This window comes from Stegostoma tigrinum, chromosome 10, assembly GCF_030684315.1.
Source record: "Stegostoma tigrinum isolate sSteTig4 chromosome 10, sSteTig4.hap1, whole genome shotgun sequence".
Lineage (NCBI taxonomy): Eukaryota > Metazoa > Chordata > Chondrichthyes > Orectolobiformes > Stegostomatidae > Stegostoma > Stegostoma tigrinum.
Window position 1 is genome coordinate 26,442,902 of NC_081363.1, and position 19,284 is coordinate 26,462,185.

Consider the following 19,284-nt stretch of genomic DNA (forward strand, 5'->3'; position numbering starts at 1 on the left):
AATGTTTTTCAACACTAAGGGTGAGAATCTGGATGTGAACTAAAAGTCACTGGCTGTGAATTCAAATTCCACGACAGCAGTCTGTAAAACTGACAAAAGCTGGATTAAGAACTCATTGGGCCTTGAGTTGAAGAAATTATCCACACCGACAATGGCAAGCATTGAGCCCTACACATGCAACCAATTTGCAAACTCAGGTTGACCTAGTCCTGACAATACTCACAACTGGTAGAATATGTGATTTTTTAAAACAGTTTTGTTAGAGTTTCATGAGTGACTCCATATTTGAATGGGGTTCCTTGATATAGGTCAAGTTAAAAGTACAAACGTTAATCCTACCAGGAAGGCATCCTAAATCAATGTGGTCCATGCACCATGAAAACTGTTGTATTGTCCTATAAATGTAATTCACTCCAGTCATAGAATCATACAGTTCAGAGGCCTGTGGGCCCGTCGACTCTGTGCTACCAAAAATATACTACTTCCCACCCTAGCCCCACTTTACTACACTAGGCCATAGCCTTGAATGTTATGTTTCCTCAAAATCCTATAAATTTCCTGCCTTTTACTTTGAAATTATGCCCCCTTTTTATTGACCCTTCAACTAAGGGGAACAGCTGCTTTCTATTTACCCTTTCCATAACCCTCATAATCTCTTACACTTCTATCAAGATTCCCCCCCCCCTCCCCTAACCTTCTCTAGTCTCCACTAGAGTTTGTACAATTACAAAAATGTGTAACATATATTGGAGGAGTTGTGACATGCAAAATTACACATCCCTTCTATTTATATTTACCATGTGGCAACCTTGCTACCACTTATACAATCTGCAATTCCCACTTCCATTTATTTTGCCTTTGGTCTGCTTTTCCAAAACTGTAAATATTGAGGTGGCCATTTTCCAACTGCGCAGGGGGGAATTTTTCCTGTTTCTCAGTGCAGCTCAGAAAATCACACTGCTAGCAGATGAAAATCCCCAATTGCAGCACTTACCCAGAAAGATAAGACCAAAAGTGAATACAAATAGCAAAGCACAGTTCTTAATGGTACAAATGAATTTTGCCTAGTCTTTGTAAAAACTCCACAGCACTACAGAGTCCCTCTACTTTTTCATATTAAAGTTGGTTTGAGAATTTCCTTCACTTCCTCCACGTGTCATTCATGTTTATATTCATTTAGATGTGGTCATAAAGGCAGTTAATAAATTACCTTACCTGTCAGACATTAGTGTTGGCTGATCATCTGTAAATTCTTCTGGTGCAGGAACAAACATGCTGACTATGCTCTGTGCTGAAAGCAAACTAGATTTTGTTGCACCTGTAAAAATAACAGGCAGTTACAAATTTTCAAAAGTGTATAAAAGCAAAATACTGAAGTGCTTAAATCTGTCCAAATAAGAGCTATTTTGCTCAGTTTTCACAAGATTTAATATAAAAGTTGTAAACAGCTCTTCCAAATTACACTGAATATATTCAAATTAGTAAAACTGCTTTCAAGCATCATTTTAAACGTTTTATGCTGGTGGAAATTTGGGGAGCATCTAGTCAGAACTTAAATTCTGTGATGAACAATGAGTTTATATGGGGTTAGGTAATGCTAATAACATAGTTTTCTGTTTGTTGTTGTAAGACTGTTTGGTGAAAGCACCACAAAGTTGGCTATGTTGTTGCAAAACACACAGTTTAATTGAGAGATGGGGCCATTTAAATATTTTACCAGTCAAACTTTTAAGTGACAAAATCTTTGCTTAGCTGATTAGCTGACTAATTTTTGTTGATAAATGTGACATCTGTTATTGAACATGCAAGAAAATAGAATTTCTGAGAAGTATAAGAGTAAAGTTACAGTGGATTTCACAAGGGTACAGATGATCTTCCCCGATCAAAATATCTATTAGCGCAGCACCAACCAGAAATCCAGCTACTCACATTCTAAGTGATTAGTGGCCACTGTGGGACTAAAAGGAGTCCAGAGGAAGAAATGAAGATGTCTCACAGACTTCAGGCAAGTCCACGGACTATGAATGGGCAAGCCTGGGAGACTCCAACTAGGGGGAAAGCGGAGGCTCAGGTTAGAGTGATTGTGGGCAGTGCGGGGCGAATGAACAGTGGTGCAATCATATGGTTGCTCCCCCACCCAATGGGCACAGGGAAACAAATGACCACAAATGTGCATCAGAAGCAATTAAGGCACTTATTTAGAAGTGAACTTAAAGCTTTAATAGCTGGAGGTCAGGCGGCTTGTCTGATACCTTACCCTAACCCTACAAGATGAACGGCTGGTTGGGATTGGCAAGACGGTCCTGACAACCTGCTTTAATATATGTGCAACCCTGCTTTTAAATACACTGGTGGGGCTGAGAGGCATAACATATGTAAGAGAAGATTGAAGAGCTCACTTGGATTGGTACATCTGTAACAAACAGCTGCACTATGAATGGGTGCATATTCAGCACAATGCTTTGTTTACCTTTACAAATGTTTGCATTTACAATAGTCATGCATGACATGCTAGAGTAGGCCTTCAGAATTCAGATTAACTGTTTTTCCTGAAAATTCCCAAATTAGTGGACTAATAAATTTTTCTCAGAAATATATTTCCCAATTACATTGTCTAATTTAATAATTATAGTAAAGGGCATATCAGCCCTTTCTTGAACTTGAGCGTAATGTGCCTGTACATTTGAATGTCATGAATATGCATCTGATAATTGCAATGCCAGGAGTGACTAGCACCAACCTGAGGTCTCATAGAAACACAGAAATAAAGTTGTTTCAGAGATAGTAGGAACTGCAGATTAAGGAGGGTCTAGGCCCGAAACGTCAGCTTTCCTGCTCCTCTGATGTTGCTAGGCCTGCTGTGTTCATCCAGCTCTACACCTTGTTCTCTAAGCAAAGCTGTCAGATTTGAAAAGGTCAGAGGGCAGGAAAAAAAACAAATGGGTCTTCCTGCTGCTGAGTTAGGCAAATCCAGCTAGCTCACTTGAATGGAGCTTTGCACAGCTGCCAGCAACATCCTGGAACGAATAACTTTGACATGGCACGAAGCGTATCGGCGAAACTGGAGTGTTATTTCCCTAATGAAACTGACAGCTCATTATACATCACTGCTAATTAACTGCATAGACATATCAGGCACAAAGATTTTCCATATGGATTTTACCTGGGCTTTGCTGACCAAGTTTCATTTAAAAATTGTTCAAGAATTATATTTATGAAAATGTAACATGAATTCAGCTGCTGTTAGCAGAAGGATCCATTGACTAATTTTCCATTTTCTCTTTCTAAGCACTGTTACAAGCCTCTGTGTAACCTGAACCATAAACAGCCTTGAAAATGGAATTGGGCTCTATAATGGACTCTAATATTCTTCCTTTACTGTAATATTTAGACAAAAGTTATAAACTCAATCATAAAATTTAAGGCTGCTCATATTTCATTTGGAGGAAAAAAGCTAATCTAGTACTCACACACTGTATATCTAGTACATTTCTATCAGCAAGACTTCAAATATAATAGCTGCGTGAGGGCTAAAATTCGTCTGTTTTTTTCTTAAATGCTGCATGATTTTTGACGTCAAAAGTAAATGTGAATTTTCCTAATTATCGCAGCAACCTTCAAAGAAACAAATGACATTTTTCTAAAATTCATTCATGGAATGTGGGTGGCTAAGCCAGCATTTTTTGTCCATTTCTTATTGCCCTGGATAAGGTACTGGTGAACTACATTCTTGAATCACTGCAATGCTTGTGTTATAGTGACACCTTCACTTGCTGTTAGAGGAGTTCCAGGATTTTGTCCCAGCAACCATCAAGGAGCAACAATATATGCTCAAGTTAGGATGGGATGTGGCTTGCTGGTGAACTTGTACATAGCAGTGTCCCTATGTATCTGCTGCCCTTGCCCTTCTAGGTGGTTGAAATTGTGTAATTGTAAATTTCTGCCTGAGAAGCCTTAGTGGAGTACAACAGTGAATCTTGTAGACCATTTGCACTGCTGCTACTATGCATCGGTGATGAAGGGAATGGATATTTGTGGATATGGTGCCAATCAAGCAGGCGGCTTTGTCCAGGATGGTGCCATGCTTCTTGAGTGTTGTTGGAGCTGCGCTTATCCAGACAAGTGGGGAGTATTCCATCACACTCCTGACTTGTACCTTGTAAACAGTGGAATAAAAAAGTAACAAAAATAAGTAAAACCCTCACCAAAGCAATAAAAATAGCAATTTGCAAAGAAAAAGGATGGGAGGAGGCACGTGTTGTGTGGAACATTGCTTGCAAAAACCGTCTGGGCCAAATGGTCTGCTCCTGTGCCACTCTTACAATTTAGTAAATGGCGAGGTGATTTGGAACAACTAAAAAAAAGGCAGAAAAGCTATAGATTTAGAAAGACTGCAATATAGTTTATGTGGAACCTAATTGTGATCTCAGGATCTTTCAATGCACTTCACAATGACTTACTGTTATGTAGATAATAATAACAGCCAATTTACATCCAGAAAAATCCCATAAATGGCAAATATGTTGAATGATAAGTTAACCTATTTAAAATTGTGTTGGGGTGTACAGAAGGACCGACTTATGATGCAGTGCTAGTGTCCTTATCCCTGGACTGGGATGCATGTGTTCAAGTCCCACCTGCTCCAGAGCTGTGTAAAAACATCTCTGGATAGGTTGATTAGGAAAACAGATTGGGGTGTGGAGGAATATTTGTTAGGGAGAATTTGTACTCTGCAAATGGTGTCATTGACTAAGCGAAACAGGCAGCTTAAATTGATTCAAAATAGAGCAACTTCAACAATGCTACACTCCTTCAATGCCATGCGTTGATCTAGGTTACACATTCAAACCCTGCTGTGGAATTTAAATCACTACCATCTGACTCAAAAGGTGAGAGTACTACCAAAGCTGACAAAGCAGATAGCTGGCTGCAAAACATTATTGAAACCAGTATTATGCTTAACATTAAGGAGAGCCAACAGCAAAGTGCTCGTAAAATTAAATGAGATTGGGAATAAAATGCAATTAGGTTAAACAGCTAATTGAATAAGAAATGTCTCTTGTTTTTCTTCAAGCAGCATATCGAAAATGACTTTTTGCGTGTTTGAGTTTTTACTTTTAATTGTGAAGTTCTTGTTGGTAACTTCAACAAAATGCAGGGAGTAGAACAGCAAGGTTACTGATTCTAGTTTCACATTACTTTCCAATACAAAGGTACAGGAATTAACTGCTTTCTAAAATCACCTTGTAGGACACTTGTTTTTATTAGCCAAAGCATAGTACGTTACAACTGGGACTCCAAGCTTCAACTAAACATTTGTCAGGCCACACCAGGAGTACTGTCTGCAGTGCTGTTCACCACACTAGAGTAAAGATGTGATTGTGTTCAAGATATGACAGAGAATATTTATAAAAATATTACCTCTGCTAGAGAATTTTGGTTATAACTGAAGGTTATATAGGCTAGAGGTGTTTGCTTTGGAACAGAGGAAGTTGTGCGGAGATCTAACTGAAGTGCATAAAGTTATCAAGGGTCTTGCTGGGGTGAGAAGGCTTTACTACCTTTGGTTCAGGGGTCAGAGACTTAGGGAAGAGACAAAAGATTCAGAGGGAATTCAAGTGTAAACTGTTTCATCCAGAGAGTGGTGGGAGACAATAGCATAGTGTTATAATGACTATACTATTAATCCAGAGATCCAGGTAATGTTCTGGGGACCCATCTGAATCCTGCCATGGTAAGCGATAGAATTTGAATTCAACAAATACCTGGAATTAGGAGTCTAATAATGACCGCAAAACCATTGTCAATTTTCAGAAAAACCCATCTGGTTCACAGATGTCTTTTGGGAAGCAAACTGCCATCCTTACCTGTTCAGAGGCCTACATGTGACTCCAGACCCACAGCAATGTGGTTGATACTGGAAGCAGCTCTCTGGGCAACTAGGGATAGGCAAATAAATACTGGCTTGGCCAGTGATACCCAGATCTTGCGAATTAATAGAAGGAAAACCTGCAATTCACTCCCTAAAGGGTAGCACAGACAGGAACACTGATAACTTTAATAAAGTACAGGGATATACACCTGAGAAGTATCGTAACCTACAAGATATGGACCAAGAACCGGGAAGTGATATTCGACCATAGACTCCCTACAGTGTAGAAACAGGCCCCTCAGCCAACAAGTCCACACCGACCCTCATAGCATCCCACCCAGACCTATTCCCCTATAACCTACCTGATCTAGGCATTCCTGAACACTACAGGCAATTTAGCACAGCCAATCCACCTAACCTGCATATCTTTGAACTTTGGGAGGAAACCAGGAAGAAACCCACACAGACACGGGGAGAATGTGCAAACTTCACACATTCAGTCGCCCGAGGATGGAATCGAACCAGGGTCCCTGGTGCTGTGAGGCAGCCATGCTAATCTCTGAGGCGCCGTGCCACCTGGGTGGCTACTTGTCAATCCATGCAGCCGTAATGGACTGAATGGTTTCCTTCCATGCAGAAAGGTGTTTAATTCTATGAAAGAGAATATCAGGTAAAGGCCTGAAGTGTTACATCCTTCCATTCCTTGGGTAGGAAGTATCAGTGTCCCCAATGGCTATTTTTTGCAATAGGATAATTTAGAACAAAACAGTTCAAATTTTCTTCAGAATCCAGATCTTGGTGCTGACCTGAACCCTTTATCCACCATTCAGTGGTAAAGTGTGTCTGCTCTGATCACAGTGAGTGCACAAAGGCCACCCAGGTCCTTTTTACCCCCAGAGCCAGGTATGGGCAAATCAGAAACATGGACTGAGGAAGGGAAGCGGCTTGCCTTGTTCTGGGCTCAATCTGCAGTCCTTTGGTAGAAATATATCATAAGGGTTAAAGGTTTTTAATGACAAAATAAATTGGAAGGAAACACTGAAAAATTTGATCCTATTGTCATGCTTCGAGTACAAAGAAATCATTTAGTTAGTTTATGTTTCTTGTTTATCGGTGGCAATAATCAATGAACACATTTAATTTTAAGGAGATTTTCAAGCACTTAAGACTTCTCACATGTTCAACTGAAGCTGTTTAAATAAGCTGACAAAGAATTGGAGACAAGTTCATGAAACCAAATGTAGCAATTTAAATGTAATTATTTTCAATTCTTACAATGCCATGGCTGTTTTTTGAAATGAGCCAGCATCTTATCAAAACATTTATTCAAAACCTTTGCAACAAACTATGTTATGAATGTGATTTTCTCTGGTTCTCATGAAACTCCACCTTGCTCAGCAAAATGTTCCAACATGACATAATGAACAATGGTATGAATCAGCAGTCTTAACACATTGGCAATAGCAAGGTTTGACTATGTGCATATTGTAATGTAGAACATACTAACCAGTGTCCCAGCTACTGATGTTGTGAGGTGCACTGGACTGATGTTCCAGTTGTCTCTTCATTAATTGGTTCAGTGTCAGGGCCCCCAGGGATCCCCTTTTCATTTGCCTATATTGAACTAAACATGGCATAAAAATAAATACTGAAACAGGTGGACCTGATGTAAAATAAATGGAACTCTGTGCTCAAGTAAATGATAATGTAGTGGTTAATCATTTGTTTTTATTCCTTTACAAATGCTGTTCTGTTACCATTTTCCAGTGAGGTCTGTAGTCACTGGATTCAGCAAACAGCTTGCTGTCATCATATGGATCCAGCAGTAATGAGCTGATTAAAATCCAGAGTTTTCACTTTGCTGGCTTCGCTAAAATGCACATTTAAATTTGATTAACCACTGTATCAAATTTATTACTTGACATATAATTTGACAGAAATGAGAAGACTTAGATGCACAGCCAGGAATTTACACAGCCTTCACCGCACATAACCTCTATAAATCTGTAAACAAAATTTCTGTTGCCTTTTAGGAGAAGATATGGCAGTTGAGTACACGTATATCTCTTGGCTGTGCAAGCCGAAGGGTTTTGTCGTATCAGAAATTTTCTGACCAATGGGTGAAAGGTGAAGTGACTGATACAGAAAAGCTCTGATAAATACATGACTTCAAACTCACTGTTGTCATTCAAATTCATACTGATCCATAAGCAGTCACAATTTGGCAACATTTCAGGTAACTGAAGACTGGTGCAACACATAAAGAAGTGGAAGATTCAGCACAAAATTTATGCAGAAGTTGTAATGATTTTCCATCCTTAAGATTGGCAGACATAATTGGATTTCAAAACTGAAGGCACGCAAAGCTAATCAGGAGTATCGAGAAACATTACCAATGTATAGTGCTCCTCAATGGAGGGTCAGATCTTCAAGTATTTAAATATCAGATTCCGGGTTGATTTTCTATCTTGATTGTTTTACAAAAATTTATTTAATCAAGATTCTCTTTCAAGGTTCCTCATAATGCACTGGCTTGAATCCACACAATTGCAGACATACACATACATACATATACGGAATTAAACAAGACACTTTTAACCTAAACTACTCTTTGGGAAACTAGACGATCAACTGCAATGCAAATTATACATCCAGCCCCCCATTCCTGATTGTACACCCCAGTGAAGCCAATGGAGAGTAAAGCCAGCATTTTACTTGATTCAATATGTTTCTTGCCTGGCCAGTTGGGTTAAAATCATCCTCAAAGCTTCAACAGATCCTATACTGAGTTTAGTACATTTTTTCATTAGAATGACGACTTTTATGTTTAAAAAGTAAGAAATATTCTACTTAGCCAAAAGATTTTTTTTCTGCTCAGAACAATCATGAAGAAGACACTTACATTTACATGTAAAGATAAATTTGCTTTTGCTGAGGAATTTTCAGCTGAAGGATCATGTTTTCCAAACAGATCAGTTAGACCTGAATTTTCCATTAAGCCCATCACAACTACACTGTTCCTGGTGAGTAAAAGTTTATTCAAGTTCATAATCATAAAAGGAGAAACTAGAACATTTTAGACAAAAAATACCTCTGTTGCTATGACTGAGTATGACTCAGAAGTAACACTTTGTTGTCTACCAAGTGGATATGTGTAAAATGTACTTTTTGCAATATGAATGGTACTGCAGAGCACAAAACAGTACTGCAAATGTACATAAGGCCTTTTTCTTTCATTTAGAAAGGTGCAGAGTGGGAGTGAGACTAAATCTTTCTAAAGTTCAAACTGAGTGAAACGTGGACCATCAGTTGCAGACATCAGCTGGACCTAGAATTAAGGATGACAGCCACTAAGGGTCATGAGTTTCAGTCGGAGGACCTTGTGTAACTGAATAAGGCTGATTTTCAACCCAGATACATCTGGGCACTTACAGCAGGACATCTCTTGATGTAGGACTTCTCAAGAGGTTGTGTGCTCTGGAAGGCAGGGATATTTATTTTCCTTCCTTCTTTTCTGCTGCTCTGTCTTATCAATAAATTTAAAGCACGATGCAGCTTGATGCAAAATTTACCACTATTTTGAACAATTGGGAGCATGTTACTCAAATCATTATGATCCATGCACCACACTTCAAGGAGAGCTTTAGAATATCTTGAACTGTTTTCTTTATTCTCCCCATGAAGGAGTGGCCATTTCAGAATTGAGAGAACAGGAGCTGGTAAGAAACTGTCCAGTCAATTGAAGTTGATTTTGTAAGAGTTCTGCCAATATGTTTCAGGAGGTTGGCTTCAAGGAGGCTACTAGTGATTGTCCTCCCATCAAACACAGAGAATGTAGCAGAGTCACTGTCCGAGACGTTTCTCCAGTGAAATTAGGTGTCGCCGATACATAGTCCAGATCTCATTGTGGTACAACAGAATGGTGACAACTACTCTGTGTGTTCTAACTTTGTTACATTGTGGAGGTTTTGTAAACACTCACCGCTGTAATTGTTAGAAGCCTGACCTGACACAGCTGGTCGTTGTGGATCTCATCAATCGTGGAGGCTTCTTGACAAAGGTGGCTGCTGAGGCATTGGAAGTCATCAACATATTCCAAAGTGTCTCCTTCAACAGATCCGAGTGGTATGATAGTTATCTGACCAGTGGCATTGACTCATTGATAATGAAATGTGAGGCTGGATGAACACAGCAGGCCAAGCAGCATCTCAGGAGCACAAAAGCTGACGTTTCGGGCCTAGACCCTTCATCAGAGAGGGGGATGGGGTGAGGGAAATGGAATAAATAGGGAGAGAGGGGGAGGCGGACCGAAGATGGAGAGAAAAGAAGATAGGTGGAGAGAGTATAGGGTGGGGAGGTAGGGAGGGGACAGGTCAGTCCAGGGAAGATGGACAGGTCAAGGAGGTGGGATGAGGTTAGTAGGTAGATGGGGGTGCGGCTTGGGGTGGGAGGAAGGGATGGGTGAGAGGAAGAACCGGTTAGGGAGGCAGAGACAGGTTGGACTGGTTTTGGGATGCAATGGGTGGAGGGGAAGAGCTGGGCTGGTTGTGTGGTGCAGTGGAGGGAGGGGACGAACTGGGCTGGTTTAGGGGTGCGGTGGGGGAAGGGGAGATTTTGAAACTGGTGAAGTCCACATTGATACCATTAGGCTGCAGGGTTCCCATGCGGAATATGAGTTGCTGTTCCTGCAACCTTCGGGTGGCATCACTGTGGCACTGCAGGAGGCCCGTGATGGACATGTCATCTAAAGAATGGGAGGGGGAGTGGAAATGGTTTGCGACAGGGAGGTGCAGTTGTTTGCTGCGAACTGAGCGGAGGTGTTCTGCAAAGCGGTCCCCAAGCCTCCGCTTGGTTTCCCCAATGTAGAGGATGCCACACCGGGTACAGTGGATGCAGTAACATCAGTTTTGTTTTCGCAACCTTCAAGAATAGGACATGTATCTCACATGTCAAAGTGAAGAAGATTGGTTTGCACATCTGGTGCAGAGTGGGAGTGAGACTAAAGCTATCTGCTAGATGTAGATGTATGTTTACAGCTCAGTTTGGCACAAAGGGAACTGAAGTTAAAGAGCGTTCCATCAAGATGATTTAACACTACCAGCAGAAGGCAATTGTTCTTTGATGAAGTAAATAGCAACTGTCAGGTAAAGTGCAAATAATTTGGGGCTATCACTCAGCTTCACTTGATTTCAATCTGGACTTTGAAGTTGTTTCAGATATCCAAACTGAAATCCTGACTCGTGAAACAACTGCAGCACTGTGAAGTTTCAAATATTCAAATCTTTGTAGCGTAATCTACAGGGCTTCATGATAAACTGACTGAAGTACTCTGGTCAGGTCAATGAATGCAATGAGGAGCTCCGGTATTGCTCTCAATTTTTTTTTAAATTTATCTGACAACAAAGATCCAGTTAAAAGTGCCTCTGGGAGACTGAAGTCACACCATGTCTCAGGGAGCATCTCCTCAGCCATGGGAAGTAGAGAATTCAGGAATGACTATGTCAGGATTTTAACATGCCACGGTCAAGAAGGAAATACCTCAACAGACTCCACAGAAATGCTTGATTGCCTTTCTTGATGACTGCTATATCTGTCATATTCCTGACATCAGCGGGGGTGATGGGGGAGTAAGCAAGTTTTCTTTACCTCCCAAATCTGTAGGACTAATGTATGATGTCTTGGTGCACGTAAAGTCTAAAATCTTTGAAGACCTCAACTGGAATACCACTGGGGCTAAATTTTTGCATTTTTTCATTTATTTTATAGTTTTCTGTAGCTGTCCCAATGATATTGGTTCGTCAGTGGTCTCTGCTGCAGTGTTCTCGGGAATAGCCCAGAATGTATCAGCTGCGTCTGTGAATTCACAGTTGAGAAGTTGTTCAAAATGGTTTTTTTTCCAGGATCAACAGATGGTATTGTCACCATTAAGAGGAGAAACACCATCGTGTGAACACATGGGATTTTGTCCATTTTGCGTTCGTCTATAGTTGACTTTAGCAACATTTAAATTACTTCACATGTCACAATTATCAGCATATTGTTAGATCTATTGGGCTTTCTCTTCACAACACACATTTTTAATTTGTCTTCCAGATTTGGCTTTGGGGATCACCTCAAGCTAATGCAATGCTGCTTTGTTAAGTTACGACCTTCAGATGCTCTGACAGACAATGCAGGCTGTTTATTTTTATTTCAGAGATCACATATTTGACTATCAGTTTCATCAAATCAGTCCTGGTGATGAGATATGGTTGAGCGCAAAGGCCTGGGCATAGAATTTGATTTGATTTGATTTGATTTATTGTTGTCACATTCACCTAGGTACAGTGAGAAGTTTTGTTCTGTGTGCAATACAGGCAGATCATACCAAACAGAGCGCACATGATAACAGAACAGATTGAAGACTGCAATGTTATGGCTGCAGAGAAGATGCAAAGAGGGTGAGATCAACAATAAATTTAATATTTGAGAGGTCAGAAGTCTAATAACAGCAGGCAAGAAGCTTTTCTTGAATCTAATCATATTTCTATACAAACTTTTATATCTCCTCTCCAACAGAACATGGTGGAAGAGAGTATAACTTGGGGGGGGGGTGGGGTCTTTGATAATGTCTGTTGCTATCACGAGGCAGCAGGAAGTATAGATGTAGTCAATGGATGGAAGACTGGTTTGGGTGATGAACTGGTTTGTGTTCACAACTCTGTTTCTTCTGGTCTTGGGAAGAGCAGTGCCAAACCATGATGTGATGCATCCAGATGGAATGCTTTCTATGGTGCATCTAAAGAAAGCATTCTATCTGGATGCATCTGGAGTAATTACGGTTGTATTTATTTGATCCCACTGTTCTGGAATTGAGTTGGAGGTTTGAAGATTTCCAGAATGTTGTGAGCTTGTCATTCCTTTTTTTTGACATCAATCTTCTTCCTCTTGGAATTGTGGCCTTGCAATGTCTTGGTGCTAGGTAGATGTTCATCACCAATCAAACAAATCAATATGTGTCCAGCAGAAATGAGTTCCTACAGGAATTAGGTGGTACAGACAGCACTTAGATCTTTGACCTGAACAACAGCATTATCCAGGAGATGCTAATGCTTTAAACTGGGATGCCTCCATGTGATTTTGTACTTGGCCGTGTGGCAGAAGTGTTTGTTAAGGCCATAAAGGTCAGAGAAAAACTTTCCCTTAATGCCTTCATCAGTGTCCAGATCAAACTCAAGTATAGTTGCAGTATAAAAGTTGGGATCTTTGTTATATAACTATATGGCATAGTGACCAAGTACAGCATAAAATTTCTCCTATTACTTAAGTCATTAGTAGCAGTCCATAGAGAGCTTTCCAGGTTGTTTCACGGCATAAGCAATTATCTTAAGAGGAAAGGTTGAGCAGGTTGGTCTAATGTCTTTGGACTGTAAAAGAATCATAGGGATTTTATTTAGTCATACAAGATGGCGAGGGCTTCACGAGACAGATGCTGAGAGGACGTCTTCCCTCACGGTGGAGTCTAGACTTAGGGGTTACATTTCAGAATAAGAGCCTCCCATTTACATAAAGGGTAAGAAGGAACAAAAACAAAGTTGCTGGAAAAACTCAGCAGGTCTGGCAGTACCTATGAAGACAAAAAAAAATCAGAGTTAACGTTTCATGTCTAGAGACCCTTCCTCATCGGACCCGAAACGTTAACTCTGATTTTTTTCTTCACAGATACAGCCAGACCAGCTGAGCTTTTCCAGCAACTTTGTTTTACTTCCTGATTTACGCCATCCATAGTTCTTTCTGTTTTTATTTAAGGGTAAGAAGGATTTTTATTTCCTCTAAAGAAGATTGATAATCATTGAAAAGCCCTACCCTATGAACAGTAGAGACTGGATGATACATATTCAGGGGTGAGTTAAAAGGATTATTTGATCTACAGAGGAGTCAACAGCTATGGTAGTGGTAGGGTGTCAGGAAAACTGCAGCTGAGGTGATGGTTGGATCAACCGTGATCTTATTGAATAGGAAGAAATTCTGAATAACCGGATGGCCTATTCCTGCATCTCTTTACTTACTTATGTACTCACAAGTAGAAGTAAAATGGCTTGATCTGAGTTACTATGGTTTCTCAATTCAGCTTGACAGTCATCCCTAGCAGACAGCAACAACTAAAGGAAACAAACTAAAGGAGACCACAACTTTGAAGATGATCCACAACGTGACCAAAAACAAAGATTTTCTTTATCATGACCATAGCACAGGTGTTTATGTTTACTAAGCTGCTACGTTAGAAACTATCAAAAGTGTGGAACTAATTAGACAAGCATTTTGCACACAGTATTTTAATCAGTTTACTTGATATGGAAGAGTGGCAACTGGTCTCTGGCACAGCTGCTTCTAGTGCTGGAGCAGAGGCAGAATCTCTTGGCATATCCAGAGCTGAAAGATCTTTAACAGACTGATCTGCAAAACAATTTTGTACCAGGAATATAACTTCTTTTCTCTCTCTGAACTTCACAACTGCAAACCACCATCATGACAAACTGAGCTAAATCTCAGCATTAAATACTGATCATTTAAAATTGGCTAATAAATTCTGGTTACTATTTGACTGGTGAAATTTAATTACAGTTTCACTATAATTATTTAATACTATTAGCAACACAAACAAAATACTTAAAAACTTTATTCACAAAGATTAAAAAGTTTAAATTGAAACACTGTATGTCTTCCACGTACATAATGTTCAATCACAAATTTCCACGTACAATTAAAAAGGGTTAATGTAAAACATTATTTTCAAATTAAAGATTTTAACTGCAAGATTATTTGGAACAGCTTAAAATGTACAGAAAGCAGTCATTAACTTTGTTACTTAATGAACAAAGAGGGAACTTTCAGATTGATAAGAAATTAGCATTTGGAGTTTGAGGCAAATAGTTTGATAAATCTCTTGTTCATAATGTGCATCAAATTTACCAAATTTAATATAAAACTTATCTAAAATGAATGAACAAAATTAATCAAAACATTTCTTAACACTCTCCAAATTTAGTACCTATCAGAAGGGAAGAACGAACATCTGTTGTTTCAGGGTGCTGCTTTGTTTTGCACAATGTAATCCAGCGCCTCACCTGGATGATAATTTGTCATACATAAACTGTAGTAGTGACTGACAGCAGGTTCCTTTGTTCATGCATGGGGTGACAGTGTCGCTGGGCAGGCAGCATTTATTACCTTGCCCCTAACTGCCCAGAGGGCAGTTAAGAGTCAACCGGATTGCTGTGAGTCTGGAGTCACACGTAGGCCAGACCAGATAAGGATAGCAGTTTCCTTCCCGAAAGGACCTTAGTGAACCAGATAGATTTTTTTTTCCAACAACTGACAATGGATTCATGGTCATCATTAGATTCTTAATTCCAGATATTTTATTGAATTCAAATTCCACCATCTGCCATGGCAGGATTCAAACCTGACCCCAGAACATTATCTGGGTGACCGGAGTAACAGTCCAGCGATAATGCCACTAGGCCATCATCCCTAAGAGTCAATGCAGCAAAACCCAATGCTGTGCCCACATGGGTACATTTTCCAACAGCAGTTCCTTGATCATGATTAGGAGCAGGAACTATGCCTTATTTTCCATCTTCCTATCTCAAGAACTTAGCCTGTCAGGCAGCATCAATGGAGAGAGGACAAGCTAATGTTTCGAGTCCAGGCTTGAAACATTAGCTTGCTTCCTGTCTATGCATGTTGCCTAATCCATTGTGATCTCCAGCATTTCTTGCTTTAAGTTCAGATTCCAGCATCTGCAGTAATTTGCTCCTCGATTGAGCTCAATGCATGAAGCTGGAAAATATGCAAAATTCTCCCTCAGCATCCAAGGATGTTTTTTTTTAAATCCACCAATCATATTAAAACAACTAAATTTTACTGACTTTGTTATTGCAGACACTAAAGCTTGTAAGGAAATGTTAATTGAGAAATCTATCCAAAACGTTATGTAATCATTCTCTTCCAAATAGTCTATGGCCCATTGTTAGAATTTTCCATTTTGCTTAACATTTCCAGCATTCATGGTTTTTGTCTCCTATTTTCGAGTGTTGGTGCCAATACTGTAACAACAGGAGCTCTCAGCCTTTAATTTTAAAACGTTGAATATTTTCTTTGGATTAGTTTGTGGGCTCAGCAACTCTGGCCATCTTCCCATTGATTCTAACACACACACACACACACACACACACACACACACAGAATCAGTTTGTAGCAATTATCTGTAACTATACATACAGTAAAACCACTTGTGTTGTGGCAGCAGGGAAATGTTGCTCTATATACTCACACAGGAAAGAGATGATCCTATGAGCCACACTGTCAACCAAACGCAGCACTCACAGAGAACACAGGTCTGAGAACCAGAAGCATGGTATTATAGCTTCACCTCCTAGCCTCCTTGCCAACCCTACCTACCAGTTTTACCAAGTACAGATTCACCCAACTAAGAAAACTTGAAACCAAATCTATTAGTTGCATTAAGATATTCTATAACTTGTGGTTCTACATTTTTCTTCATATAGTGAGATGGATCGGAACTCTAATTACACGTCACAATAATTGTACTATTTATGTAGTCCAATGGTAAGACTGCACATTATTTAAAGTTAGATTATGATGTTATGGGCCAGACCACAACCCCTCAAGATATATTAGGAAGATAGTCTAGATCCTAACTTTACCTTATATTAAAGTGTAAGGCTTTGTGTTCTAGATGCAATTCAATTTTCGACACTTTACATTTTATACTACAGTTAAATACAGACAAAATAAAATAAAAGACTGGTTTAACTTTAACTCTGTCAAAATGTATGACAAAATAACATATATAAATGGTTACTATTGTCATTGGTTGGCTCACTGAGCTGGTTCGTTGTTTTGCAGACGTTTCATTACCCTTCTGGGTATCATCAGTGCAACCTCCAATGAAGCACCATTGCATTTCCCGCCTGTCATTTAAACCCTGGAATCTGTTGAGCTAGATTATCTCACTTCCGGATTTCCTTCACAGTGGAGTGTATATGGGGTTGAGCTCTATGTGTTTCTTGTTGGCTTTCTTAGTGGAGAACCAGGCATATAGGAATTTGCGTGCTTGTCCCAGGATCTTGGCGTTGTGCCCGTCGAATTGGTGGTTCTCCTTGTCCATGTGGATAGAGAAGAGTGAGTACTGGTTGTGTCTTTTTGTAGCCAATTGATGCTTGTGTACCCTTACTATTAATTTCCATCCTGTTTGTCCGATGTAGCGTTTGACACAGTCTCTGCAGGGAGTCTTGTATATGACATTGGTCCTGTCCATAGTGGGCAGTGGGTCTGTGGTTCAGGTGAGCATTTGTCATAGGGTTGATGTGCTACTCTGATGCTTAGTGGCCGTAGGAGTCTTGCGGTCAGTTCAGATGGGTTTCTGATGTAAAGTCGCGTGGTGTGTCCCTGATGTAAGGTCGCGTGTTGCATGTAGTATCTTCCAGTTTTTTGGGCATCCACTGTCTTTGAATACCTGGAAGAGACACCACTTCTTCTTGGTGCAGCTCTGTGTTGCTGCAGTGTGTTGTCTGTTTAAATAATGTTCTCACATAGCTTTGTGTGTGTGTTAAGGTGGTTGCCGTTGAAATTCAGTATCTTGTCAGTGTGTGTGGCTTTCCTGTGTACCTTTGTTAGGAATTCTCCGCTTGTGCTGCACTCTACCATTGCATCCAGGAATGGGAGCAGTTTGTTCTTCTCTTCTCTAGTGAACCTGAATTCAGTGAGGGTGTTGTTTATTAGTTCGTCTTCTCCAGTTTGGTCCATTTAATAATGTCGAAGGTGTCGTCCACGTAGTGTATCCATAGTTTTGGTTGGATTAGCGGAAGGGCCATACTTTCCAGTGTCTGCATCACGTCTACGTCTGGGGATAGGTGATCCCATTGGTGTCCCGTTGATCTGTTCATATATTTGGCTGTTAAAGGTGAAGTGGGTGGTGAGGCATAGGTCCAGTAGCTTCAGCATGTTGTCTGTGGAGATGGTGTCACTGGGGCCTTGTTCTTGTTTTGGTAGTGCTATCATTGGTTCTCTTGCTAGTGGTATGTCTATCGATGCAAACAGGGCAGTAATGTTGAATGACACCATGGTCTTGTCGTCATCCATTCTTTATATCCTTGATGTAATGGAGGAACTGTTGGGCTCAGTGAATGGAGTGGGGTGACTTTCTGATGAGGTGCTTTAGTCTACTTTGTAGTTCCTTGTCATCTATGTGATGGCATGCCTATTAGGGTGACTGTAGGTCTAAGGGGTACTTCCAGTTTGTATACTTTGGGGAGGTCGTAGAATTGGGGGGAGGGCGGTGTTAATTCCTCCAGGTTTCATTCTAAGGAAGTCTGTTTTGTTGATCTGCCCAGTCTGTTTGAGTCTCTTTAGGGTGTTGAGGATCTTGTTGCCTAGTTGTGGTGTCGAGTCTGTCTGTATGTGCCAGTATATGTTCTCGTCGGCTAGTAGTGTCTGTGCCTTGGAGGGGTAGTCCCATTTATTTAGTATTACTATCGTGCGCCCTTGGTCTGTAGGTAGTGTTGTGATGTTCTTGTATTTTTTCAGTCTTTCTTGGGCTTTCCTTTCCGATGTGTTGAGGGTGTCGAGTTTGCTTTTTCTGGTCTATGTCAGGATCACTGTCTGTCTTATGGCTTGTTGTGCTCCTCCCTTGACGCTGTTGGTCCTCAGTGTGGCTTCTAGTGTGGCTAGGAATTCTGTTTTGTTGGCGTCTCTGTAGTTATAGTTAAGTCCGGGATGAGAATGGCTTTTTCTGTGTCTGTCAGTTTTCTATCCGAGAGATTTCTTATCCAAGTGTCTGCTCTGTTGTTGTCATTTTGGTGGGTTAGTTTGGCTATTTTGTCCTGAACGGTCTGTCTTTTCCTGGCTCTTGTGGTCTGGTGACTGATGTTGATGGCTCGTTCTAGGTCCATTGTCCAGTGTTGGTTAACAGCTTCCAGGAATAAAGTTTATTCGTGCATAATTTCTGTTATATCTGTGGAGCCAGTTGTGGGCATCGTTTATCATTACCTTTACCATGCGGCCATTTTGTTCTGCTATTTTGCGAGCTTGTGTGTTGTCGATGAGATTTTGTATTTTACACTGCCTGGTAATACCTGGTACCAATAGTCACTCATCTCTGTCCACATGGATAAGGAAACCCACCAATTTGACTCGGATAACACCAAAATCCTGGGACAAGCAAAGTACAGACAAGCATGGGAATTCCTAGAAGCCTGGCAGTCCACGAGGAAAGCCATCAACAAACACATAGGGCTCAACCACATATACACTCCACTGCAAAAGAAAACTGGAAGTGAGTTAATCCAGCTCAACAGACTCCAGAGTTTAAATAACAGGTGGGAAAACACAATGGTGCTTCATCAGAG

The 19,284-nt window shown here is 40.4% G+C and overlaps 1 protein-coding gene across 2 annotated transcripts in view; it reads right to left on the bottom strand.

Moving 5' to 3' along the window:
• Positions 1-19,284, bottom strand: part of LOC125455968 (protein unc-79 homolog) — a 224,657-nt gene that overhangs the window by 58,471 nt on the left and 146,902 nt on the right. For both annotated transcript variants that reach the window (XM_048538588.2, XM_048538586.2), the window contains exons 33-35: positions 14,201-14,308; positions 7,380-7,496; positions 1,216-1,318 (exon numbers count right to left, since the gene is read on the bottom strand). In XM_048538588.2, coding sequence (XP_048394545.1) covers positions 1,216-1,318; positions 7,380-7,496; positions 14,201-14,308 — 328 coding nt within the window. The remainder of the gene's footprint in view (positions 1-1,215; positions 1,319-7,379; positions 7,497-14,200; positions 14,309-19,284) is intronic.